A 12,359-nucleotide genomic window follows, 5' to 3' on the forward strand; every position below is an offset into this window, starting at 1 on the left:
TCAGACTTGAATTACTAACCGGGTTTTGACAGTTTTGCTAGTTTACTGTTCGTTTATTCTCTTGTTTGTTCCGTGGCCAAGTGTTGCTTCTTGTTCTGTAAACACTGCTTGTGGCCATTAATTTGAAAAGTTCTTTGTCATCCTGTGTTTGCATAAAAAGTGTGTGTGTGTGTGTTTGTGCATGTGTTGGTGTGTGTGTTTGTGCATGTGTCACCTTCATTGTTGCACCATTGACCCGGTCAAAGGTCGGAGCATCTCATGTCTGCTTTTTTATTTATTCACTTCCTTCAGGACTTAAAGGGATACATTGCCCAAAATTCAATTCTCTTAGAGTTATAGGCAAAAATGCTAATGTATCATCTAGTGCTCAGTCGTCTTCATCTTCATCCAAAAAAGACTTCATTAAACTCAGTGAAGGCTCATTTAATTCATATATTTTTATTTACTGTTTGAATTTGTGTTTTCGCTGTCGTCAGAGTTGAATTACCAACAGTTTTGATATTTCACTGTTTGTTTCTTAAACAGGCTTCTCTTGTTTGTTCTGTAGTGTTGCTTCTTGTTCTGTAAACACTGCTTGTGAACATTAATGTGAAAAGTTCTTCGTCATCCTGTGTTTGCATAAAAAGAAGAACAACATCTAATAGTTTTTGGTTTGTGCATGTGTTTGTGCATGTGTTTGTGCATGTTTTTGTGCATGTGTTTGTGCATGTGTTTGTGCATGTGTTTGTGCATGTGTTTGTGCATGTGTTTGTGCATGTGTTTGTGCATGTCTCACCTTCATTGTTGCACCATTGACCCGGTCAAAGGTCGGAGCATCTCACGTCTGCTTTTTTTATTACTTTGTTTCCTTCTGGACTTAAAGGGATCAATTGCTCAAAATTCGATTCTCTTAAAGTTATAGGCAAAAATGCTAATGTATCATCTAGTGCTCAGTCATCTTCATCTTCGTCCTAAAAGGCCTTAAAAACATCGAAAATACTGCTCGTCTGTGACGTCCATCTTGTACTGAAGCCTCGACAATAGAAATTGTTCAGAATAAACTGAAATAATTTTTCATTCTACGACTGTTTGTAGCGAAATATCTTTGAGACGATTGTCGTCCTTTGCAAAAGGAAGCCCTCTAGTGGTCGGTAAAGTAATATCATACATGAATAGATTTAACTACATTTAATACATTAACTATAATTATGATGAATTACAATGTTGTGAAAAAAACTTTCTTACACAGAAAAGATTATCAACAATATGTTACTTCTTCTGCAGTCATTCGAGAGCTCACTACTGACGCCTACAGGTGTTTCTGGTTAAGGCGTCAATCTTTATTTTAATATGGAGTTAATTGCAGATTAAGAAATAAATAAAAGTGTGATGAGTATATTCAGTATTTTAAGTAAAAACTATGAGTCATCGTGTGCAGATATTTGTTACGGTCCAACACTGCAGGTGCTCCAGTGTTTCCTGTACAAATATATTTACAATACACACGTCAGGGACGTTTTATTCTGTCAATATATACATTTTAAAGTTGTGACCTTGTGTTTGCTGCTCTTGCCAACGAGCAAAATATCATTTTTTACTTTTTACTTGAAGTGTTTCTTCAAACTGCAAAACTAAACTTCAGTCTCTGCAGGAAGAAAACTTACTATTAGTGGTGATTGTCGCAGTTTGTTTATCGAGCAGTTCTAATGAATGCAGCCAAAATCGCTCGGTAAATATAATTAAGTTTCTCATTTAATAAATACAAATTATTAAATGAGTACTTGTTGAACAATTTATAATTATCAACTTTTTTTTTTCTTTCTAATTTCTGTGTCCTGAGGGGAACGAGGCCGCGATCAACGACCGACTTAGAATGTAGTACTTTAAATGCATAAAAAATAAGAGATTGACTATTGTTTTATTGGGAAGTAATAAATGTGAATTTAAACAAAAGTAATGTAAAAAAAAAAATACTGAAAAAGTGTTTTTAATTACCTAAAATATTGTTTTCCGGCCTGGTTTCTTACATGACTTCTTGTCTTTCTGCTGCAAGCCTCTAGTGGACACTTTATGAACTGCAACGTCACTAAAATGTTTGTAGCATAAAGTAGCATTTGTTTGCTAACAAAAAAATATATTTATTAATGTGTTTCCAATTGAAATTATTTCAAAAAGCACATTCAGTTTTCTAATAAAGTATCAACATGTTTCATATTGAAGCAAAAATAATGATTACATTATTCATGTCTTAACAAGAAGGATGTGTCTCGTCTGCAGTTGATTCAGAACTCTGCAGCCAGAATTCTGAGCCGCTCTAGTAGAAGAACCCACATTTCTCTGATCCTTAAAACTCTTCACTGGCTTCCAGTTTCTTTCAGGATCAACTTTAAAATTCTGGTTCTTACTTTCAGATCTATTCATGGTCAGGCTCCTCCTTACATCACTGATCTGATCCAGCCTTACACCCCAGCTCGGGCTCTGAGGTCTGTGGATCAGAATCTACTGATGGTTCCTGAACACGACTCAGGACCAGAGGAGAGAAATCTTTTCAGGCTGTTGCTCCTAAGCTTTGGAACGATCTTCTCTCTCTTTGCTCTTGATGATCTACTGACTCCTTTAAGAAACATCTTAAGACGTTTCTATTTGTTCAGGCTTTTCCTTGAATTTCTCGAACTCCTGTGTTGTTCTCAGTTTTATCTTGATCTTTAAAGTATGTACTTTTTTGAGTATTGTTTTGATTGTCTAAGCGCTTTGTGACCCTGATCTCGAAAAGCGCTATATAAATAAATATTACTTACTTACTTACTTACTTACATGACTTCCTGTCTTTCTGCTGCCAGCCTCTAGTGGAAACTTCATGAACTGCAGCTTTGTTTTAAATGCACTTCCGCAATCTCCTAACTTTTTTTGCACCTCGTCGACGTTATCGTCGGACAAACTTTTTATCTCCGTTTTTTTTGTGATTTGCAATTTCATCAACACATTTTAAACAATCATTTTTTTATCATGAACGTCGCATCACAAAGAAACCAATCACAGTAGAGTACGAGGGAACATGCTTGACTGAAGTGTGAAAATTTTACCTTCAATCACTAAAGTTTAGGTTTCACGTTACTAAAATGTTTGTAGCATGAAGTAGCCTTTGTTTGCTAACAAAAAAATATATAATATTATAAAATATATATGAATATATTTATTAATGTGTTTCCAATAAAAATATTTCTAAAAGCACGTTTAGTTTTTTAATAAAGTATTAACATGTTTTAGACTGAAGCAAAAATAATTTGTACATGACTTCCTGTCTTTCTGCTGCCAGCCTCTAGTGGAGACTTCAAGAAATGCAGCATTTAAACGATCATTTCGGTATCATGAACGCCGCATCAGGAAGAAACCAATCACAGTAGAGTACGAGGGAACATGCTTGACTGAAGTGTGAAAAAGTTACCTTCAGAATCACCAAAGTTCAGGTCGTACGTTACTAAAATGATTGTAGCGTAAACTAACATTTGTTTACTAACTCAAAATATATAATATCATAATATACATATAAATATGTTTATTAATGTGTTTCCAATAGAAATTATTTCCAAAAGCACGTTTAGTTTTTCTAATAAAGTATCAACATGTTTTATACTGAAGCAACAATAATGTGTACATTCTTGTAGGCTTTTCCCTGATTTTCTGGGACTCCTGTGTTTTTCTTTGTATTATCTTGTTCTTTTTAGTATATCTTTTTTGATTGTTTAAGCGCTTTGTGACCCTGGTCTAGAAAAGCGCTCTATAAATATTGATTACTTACTTACTAACGTACATGACTTCCTGTCTTTCTGCCGCCAGCCTCTAGTGGACACTTTATGAACTGCGTTTTGTATTTTCTTTTTTTTAATGCACTTCCACACCTTTAACGTCCAGATTTTGCACCTCGGCTTCCTGTGAGTTTCTTCTTCCTATTTAACAAGTTTTTTTTTCCTTCCGGTCTTGCAGACGGCGCCTCCAACGTGCAGCTGCTGGGACTGACGTGGCTGACATTCGTCCTCACACTGACGGCGGAGCTGACGTGAAACCCCTGAATGGAGGACGTTGTCGTTTTATTTCCTCCCCCCGACCTCCGACCCCCCCCGCCCCCCCACACACAGACCTGCTCCCCGACATCACAGACACACACCTCGATATCTCGATCCTTTACCGAGCCTTTCCCCCCCCCGGGTCACCCACAGAACCTCCATGCAAGCGGGACGCGGAGCGACGGGACGGAAGCAGCTTTTTGTTACTCGATAATAACCTGGATGATGAAAAAAAAAAATTAAAAAAACGATGACGCTGTCTCCTGCTGTACAGCCCCGTCCCATGAGTTCCACCTAATTTCTCTGTGTCTTCGTTGTCCCACGTTTGCCTGTTTGACCAATAAAAAATAGTTCAAACAGGAACATTTTTCGGATTTTATTTTTTTGAAAGACTGAGAGAGACTCATGGACTCGACAGAGAACTTTAAAAAATGATGAAAAAAAAAAAAAAAAAGAAGATTCATTTCTTTTCATTTTAATGGCTTGGAATGTACAAGAGAATTATTTTAATCCGTAAAGTAACTAGACGAGAAAAATGATCCTTTTTCTTTTGTGTATTTTGTGTACATCTGTGTAAATACTGAAAATACTTAAAGAGGTTCTATGGGCGAGAGGGAGGAGGTGGAGTTGGACGTTCACACCTGTTCTGACCTAAAACATTCTTTTCATCTTTTTTTTTGCTTTTGTTCATCTTTTTTCTATTTACAGAATTATTCGACATGTGTCTGCGGTTGTTGTTCTTTTTTTTAGGGTTGTGGTGCATGTGACATTAGAAGTTTCACCTTTTTTCTCGGAGCTCGTGTCCGAGCGACTGACGGCTCCATGTTGACATTCTGTCTCTTGGTTTTCTTTCCGACCCTGGACAGTCGCGGTTGGACCATTTGGATCCAGGGAGAAGCTCACCTGACGTGTGTGTGTGTGTGTGTGGGTGTGTGTGTGTTTAGACAGGGTTGTTGCATTTGTTTCATTTCACCTGTATTAAAATGGAGCGATGATTAAACATTCGTCTTGACTTTAATTGTGTTTTTAAACATGTCCTAGATTTAATAATTGTAGCTTTTTTTGTCTTAATTGTGCCTAAAATACCTTAATATTGGACTTAAATTATTTTGCCAACTATTATTTTAAATAAGTATATTTTTCATATATTTGGTTTTTTTTTACTTTCTAGTTTATATTAATTAATTTACAGTTTTTTTTGCATTTAGAATTTAAAATGATTGAGCAGCCATTTATTTATTTACTCAACAATAAAATACATTTTCACAATTTAAGTTTTATTTTTATTTCAACCTGTTTTCATTTAAATGAAACTGCTAAAAGTAGAGAGAAATATATAAATAAAAATTAAACTTCAAGATGTGAAGATGTATTTTATTGTTGAGTAAATAAATAAATAAATGACTGCTTAATAATGTTAAATCCCCCAAATTCATTTAAAAGACAAACTACAAAATACAATCTATCTATTTTTTGGCATTTCATAGTTTTCAAGTTAATCTAATTGTCTTTTTTAAATACTTTTAAAAAAGGATTATATTTTAAGAATATTTAAAAGAAATGGCTTGTGTTATAATTATTATATATATTTATGATTATTTTAAAGTACACATATTTTTATATTATTTAGTTTTATTTAATTGTAAGTGTCTTAAATCACCAGTTAATATTCATTTTCTCATTTATATATTTTTTTCTAAATCCTCCATTTAATTAAAAATAAATAAAGAATAAGATAAAGATAAGAATAGGAAATTTTAAGGTAAATAATAATTGATTCACTTAATACGTTTTTATCTTTTTTATTAAAAAGTTGTTGTTTTTTGTAGCTTTCTCTATCTTTTCTGCTTGCAAATATCCATATTTATTTAAATATACGGTATATATACATATATATATTTGTTTTAATATTATCAAAATATAAACCTTTTCAACAGTATTAAAAAAGTATTATTATTATTTGTAATAAATAAATAATTGTATTTAGTGTTTCCCTGTGACTGCTTACATGCTAACATAGCTATCAAGAGTTATTTACAAAAAAAGACTAAAACCACATGTTTTTTTCTATCTAGACTAAAAAAAACATCAGTTTCAGGTCAAAAACACTTAAAATTTGAAGTCTCAATTCACTTCATTTCACACCACAGATGGTCCGGGATGGAAAGAAGCTTCAAATAAAAACCTTGTTTAAGTAACTTGAGTCTCAGAGACAAATATTTGCTGAAGGATATTAATCATTTATTTCCTCGTTATGCTGCAGGGTGAATGTACCGATATATCTTCCTTAATATAATAATAAAATAATCCTAAAATAAACTTTATTCTTAAAGCTGTTCATAACCACAGACTGGCTTTTCTGGTGTGTTCTGTTCAAAACTCTATGGTGGTTCCATCCTAACCTTCACAGTAAATCCTTCTTTCCTTCTTTCTCAGCAGGAATTGCGATGGCAGCAAAGGACACGGCGTCGTATTAAGGGATTACGGTTTAAAGCAGGTGAGAGGTGACAGAAGATGAACCTCAGGTGGATCTCAGCTCTCTTGTCGAATCATTTCGATGATTATAGAATACATCATTTAAATGACAGTATTCAAATGCATAACAGATCAGGAGTTACTCTAGAAATCCCAACAATCAGGCTCTGTGTGTCACCTGAGCTGCGTCACTTAATAATTCACCAGGAGGCGAGGGTTAGATTCCCTTTTATCCCGACACAATCTAGCTGTGTTTGACAGATCACACCGTGTCCTCGGAACGACTCACATACACTTTCAAAACTCTGGGAGCATCGATGGTTTGACGAAGCTTCATGAAGCGGTGTCATGTTTTTCAAGAGTCCACTAGATGTCACTCTCTGCTCCATATATCTTATTGCATTTAATGGTTGTTTCAGGTTTGGTTTAAACTAAGAGAGCGCCACCTACTGAGCTCTAAATATTATGACACTGCTTCATGAAGCTTCATGAAGCATCGTACGACCTTCACAGATGTGTTTAGTGTTTTTCTTTTTCTTATCTTTTGCCTTTGGTGGCATCGATACGACGGTTTTTATTGTATTGGTTTAAAGTGTGTTTACTGAAACAGTTTCTACTGTTTCACTCACTGTTTCATGAAGCTTCATCATTTTAAAAACACACTTTGCCACACTGGCTTTTGTGTGATGTCGCCTTTTAACCCTTGGGTTCATCAATACTGTCCTTTCTTTTTTATTAAATAATATTTTCCTTGAATGGAACATGTGTTGTTTTATCTTGTTTTATTACTTTGCTGTTTTAATGGATTGTGTTATTTTGAACTGTATTTGTTTGCTTTCGTGTAAAGCACTTTGTAACTACAGTTGAAAAGTGCTATATGAATAAAAGTATTATTATTATTATTATTATTATTATCATAAACCATAATCCTGTGTAGCTTCATGACACCTTGATGTCTTGAGTTTGAATGTAAATAAGTTAGTCCAGGGGGAAAATTCAAGGTAAAAAGTAAAAAAATAACATTTCATGAGCAAATTAAATATAATATGTTTGCAGAATTGAATACATCGGAAAAACAAATGTGTTTGTGGTATCCCTTGTGTCGTCTCTGGGTCAAGGTGAACGACCTCCACCACCTTGACCCAGAGACGACACAAGGGTTAAGAACACACCTTCGCAATACCTTCACTTTCAGGAACAAACAAAGAAACCTCGAGCCTCGAGCCTCGAACCTTGTATTTGTTGTAGAAGAAACTTGTTTTTATGTAGAACCTTTCGCAGACAGAGACTGGAAGCTTTGAACAATCCACCTGCAAACATCCGGGTTATCAAGACGATCCTTTCGCCCTCCACCCTTTACTCAAACCACCTGACACACGTGCGCGTGTGGTGTGTGTGTGTAAGTTTGTCGCTTTTGTGACAGCGTTGTTGTTTTAAAAGCGATGCGACGACTCTAGAGTGAACTTAAGGAAATGATGTCGCAGCAGAAGTTTTCAGGAAGTTATTCTGCAGCAAGCACCACCATCCTGTGAGAGTCTGGGAAGGCAAATATTGACCCATGGTGTGTTTGCATGCTCTTTGAATACTTATTTAATCTATCTGACTTCACTGCTAGCGCATGACAGCGCTCCGCCCCGGTGCAGCCATGGATGCAAATACTTGTTCCAGCTGTATCACTTTTCACCTGATCCTTTGGGCGCGAGGCAGCAGTCATCAGATCACAGCCGCTCTTTGACAAAGGCGGGCAGACAGCATGCTGCCGTCAGGCGGGAGCGAGTGACGGTATCGTTTGACAGGGTCATCCAACCATCGTCGGGGAAGCCATCATGCCAATTGCAGATCTTTTGGGCGTCCAGTTCGACATGCAGCTGCTTCTGAAACTCGGCGTTTCGGCTGCCGCCGTTCTTTTTGTCTCCCTGGCGTACAGGTTCTACAACTCCAGAGAAGAGGCCAAACCACAGCTGCTCGCTGAAGGCAACACGCCACCGGCAGGTAAAGTCTGCCGCCAGACACAGTTGCCGTCTCAAAGTGTGAAGAATTACTCCAAGGAAGGCGAACGACTGGCAGCTTATTTCAAAGCATGCGCAAATAATCCCTACGACCAGGGCCGAACTGTGAAGGAGCAGGAAGACGTCAACTGCAGCGACGCTTCATCCGCCGTGAGACTTCCCTTCACAGCGCAGACGACACATTCAACAGGGCGCCGCTCACCTTGCTTTCTGCAGAAGTTAGAGAGCAGTTTGGACGTGGGCAGAGAGCTGAGACATGACTTGGAGCACCGGGGAACCCACTCGACCTTCCACTCCAAGGCTCAGATCAAAGTAGAGGACGCAAACCCGGTGCCGGATGATAAAGGAGAGCAACTTTTGCCTGGAAAGATTAATAACTACCACGTGCACGCGACCTCCAAAACTAATTCTGAACAGTCGGGGGAGTTGAACAAAAGTAAGTCCAGTGAAGATCTTGATGCATCCGTCGGTCAGAACCACAAAGAAGAGACAATATCTCCACACAGACGCAAGCAGAGCTATCTATCCGCTGCTGAACAGTCTGAGCTGCCGACTTATGTTCCATTAGACGCAGATTCTGACTCTTTTGTCACTAATGAGCCCATTAAGACTCCAAACCTCCAAGCACTTCATTTAGAAGAACACACACTTAGTGGCTCGCAATTGGAAGCGCTGAATCTGAACCTGGGGAACTGTTTGGAGGCTCTCTTCGTTGCAAAACAAAATGGTCAGACCTCCCTGCTGGAGGCCGCCCTGGGGGTCTTGTCCGACAACTACCTCCAGGTGCTCAAGGACCCAAACATTTACGGGCGTCTGCTGGCCGGCGAACGCAAACTCATACGGGAGCAGAGAATGCGAGGGAGGCGATGCTTAACGGTGGCCGACATGGACCCCAGAGACTGGTCGGCGGGAGGGCAACAGTCAGAGACGAGAAGGAAAACCTCAAGTGCTGTGTACTATTACGATGACTATAAAGACTCCTGGCAGACACTCTGCTTGATCCCAGAGGAGGTCGTCACCAGAGCCTGTGCCATGTGCACCATGGATAACTACTTGTTTGTTGCGGTGGGCTGCGAGGGCACAGACAGAGAGATGGCACCCTCAAAGCGAGTGTTTTGCTACAATCCTTTGACATCCATTTGGAAGGAGATCAGTTCAATGAACGAAGCCAGACCCCGCTGCAAACTGGCAGCACTAGAAGGCTTCGTGTATGCCATCGGAGGGGAGTGCCTGTCCTCGGTGGAGCGCTATGATCCTCGAACGGACAGATGGACGTTCGTGGCGCCGCTGCCTTACGATACCTTCGCTGTGGCGCATCACGTTGCCGTTTGCAGCGGCGAGATTTTCGTGTCCGGAGGAAGCCTGCGATACATGCTGCTGCGCTACAGCCCCACCACCGACACCTGGAGACACACTCTGCTGGGGAGCAAAGACAGAACCACGGATCTGCAGGCCCAGGGGAGATTCCTTTACCGTTTCGACATCAACCCTCAACTCGGCATCAGCGTCTACCGCTACCACACCGTGGCCAAGCTGTGGTACGAGTGCAGCACCAGACGGGTCGTCCGCTGCCCGGCGTTCCAGTGCGCGACCATGGACGGCACCATCTACTGCGTCAGCTGTCAGTTCACCATGAGATTCCACGCCGACGAGGTTTTGCCGGCGTTCCTGGACGAGGATTTGGGCGTCCTCTCCGAGGGGAAGGGCATGCTTTTCCCCTTCGTCCTTTCCCTCCCCGATAAGAAGCTGCACCAGACCAGCGTCTAAGTGTTTTCAGGATGATGGACAATCCTGACACCTTTGCCCATTTAATTATGAGATTATGTTGTTTTGCCTTTTACAGATCGATGTCCATAAATGTAAAAAATGCAGATAGAAAAGCTGTAAGGCTTCTGTGTCTTAAAGTACTTCATTAAATATCTGTTTGCTACGTCTCACTACCTGGCAATAGATGTGAAGTATTAGCGCCCTAATGGCAGTCAGAGTAGCGTTTGATGAAATTTATGCAAGAGATGCAGTCATGTAAATAGTTTGCTTCTTTGATTTGCGGCGTCGGCGCCGACATTAAGTTGGTTTTATATCATTCCAGATGTTTAACCACTTTAGATGTGAAAGTAATTCATGAATAAAATAGCAGAGAGCGTTTAAGTCTAGACGGGGAGGGGGGGGGGGGGCATGACGCCGGCGCCATCTATCACGGCGCCCCCAGGTTTCCGGCGGCGCTCGCGCCCCGTCCTCGTACGAGTCCATTATACACACTTGCTCTTTACATTTGACAGAATGTTTATGGCCGACGTCAGGCCGTACAAACAGATGAGCCGACGTCGCGGTGACATTTATCACGGAGGTTCTGGTCCAAAAACAATCGCTGTCTGTCGCTGACAAACTAATTGTTCTCCTTTTGATGAAGTGTTCGAATGGTTGAGTCGCATAAATGAACGAGCTCGACGTCGCTCTCGGATATTTCCAGCAGTTAATGTGTCGACATAAAGCATCATTGTGTCGACCGAAAATATAGTTTATTCATTTGAAAAAGTACTTAAAATCAATGTTTGAATCGCGTTATTGTAAAAATAAAATGGATATAATAATAATAATAATAATAATAATAATAATAATGTCTATTTATATAGCGCCTTTCTAGACCATATACAATAAGTTACAAAGATATTTGTTATTTTAATAACACAAAAAATAAAGAATGTACAGTGATAAAGATATTTTTATACTCAGGAAATAAAATATTTAAGGAAGAAAAAAAATGTAGGTGGAAAATGACATTTCTAGAATAAATCCAAAGTTTATTGTAAATAAAATATAAACATATTATATTATTATAATCTGAGAGATTGGGGGAAATGTATTTTGGTTAATTTTGTGGATTCAATATTGAACTGTGCGACATTATAATGAATAATTATTGAAATAATGTGTAAATATTTGAGCGTTGACACATTGTAGTTACACATTCATCACAACTGAATTATTTAAAAAAGAAGGTGTCATTACGAGGTTAGGCTTGTGTTTCTTCTCAGTTTGATCTGAAACATGTTTAAAAATGTATAAAATATTGTATCGTGACGACTCTTTGGAATCTTCACTAATAAATTGAAGTGCATTCGAGAACCTGACCTTGTGTCTTATATTTAAGGAGGAGTTGATAAATGATAAAGTAAATATTTTATCGAATCTATCTTCAGGGCTTCGTTGACTTTTTGTTTAATATCCGCCTGGACAGAGATCAGAGGAGGGGGGAGGGGGGGAGTGCTGCTATAGCTCCACCATGTGGCCGCAGACGTCACTGCGACACGGAGACATGTGACTCCAGTGCGCAAAGGAATGACTTCTTTTCTTTGACGTGGTTGAAGGAAGAGAGAGAAGGAACGACAGCAGGCGAGGAAAGAAAGAGATATTTTAACACATTCCCTGTAATTAAACATCTACTTTCAACAGAAAATAAATGACAAATAAATGAATTCATATGTTTTTATTTAAATAAATGAATTTTTAATTATTATTTTTTCATTTAGTTATTGTTTTCTTTGTTTTATATATATACACTTACACACAGGCACACACAGTCACAGACAAACACAAATACAGGCACACACAAACAACCCTAATCACACACAATGACACACACGGACAAAAAGAGACACACACAATGGCGCACACAGACACACACAGACATACGATAGCACACACCGACACACTTAACATAGACACACACGATGACACACACAATGGTAAACATAGTCACACACAATGACACACACACATAAAAACAGAAACAAAGTAATTGGCAAACATAGTCACACACAAACACACACAC

The 12,359-nt window shown here is 38.7% G+C and overlaps 2 protein-coding genes across 3 annotated transcripts in view; both read left to right on the top strand.

The window, feature by feature from the left end:
- igsf21a (immunoglobin superfamily, member 21a) overlaps positions 1-5,043 on the top strand; it is a 291,710-nt gene extending 286,667 nt beyond the window's left edge. For both annotated transcript variants that reach the window (XM_087800827.1, XM_087800828.1), the window contains exon 10: positions 3,964-5,043. In XM_087800827.1, the coding sequence (XP_087656953.1) occupies positions 3,964-4,040 (77 nt within the window). In that variant the 3' untranslated portion in view covers positions 4,041-5,043. The remainder of the gene's footprint in view (positions 1-3,963) is intronic.
- A 3,165-nt stretch (positions 5,044-8,208) lies between these two features.
- On the top strand, positions 8,209-12,007 carry klhdc7a (kelch domain containing 7A). The gene has a single exon (XM_087801410.1). It carries the CDS (start codon positions 8,345-8,347, stop codon positions 10,292-10,294), a length of 1,950 nt encoding a protein of 649 aa, XP_087657536.1. The 5' UTR covers positions 8,209-8,344; the 3' UTR covers positions 10,295-12,007.
- Positions 12,008-12,359: the final 352 nt, after the last annotated feature.

Source organism: Callionymus lyra, chromosome 10 (assembly GCF_982586985.1).
Source record: "Callionymus lyra chromosome 10, fCalLyr1.hap1.1, whole genome shotgun sequence".
Lineage (NCBI taxonomy): Eukaryota > Metazoa > Chordata > Actinopteri > Syngnathiformes > Callionymidae > Callionymus > Callionymus lyra.

Coding starts and splice junctions, on each gene's coding strand:
- klhdc7a (XM_087801410.1), top strand. CDS start 8,345: ATGCCAATTGCAGATCTTTTGGGCGTCCAGTTCGACATGCAGCTGCTT.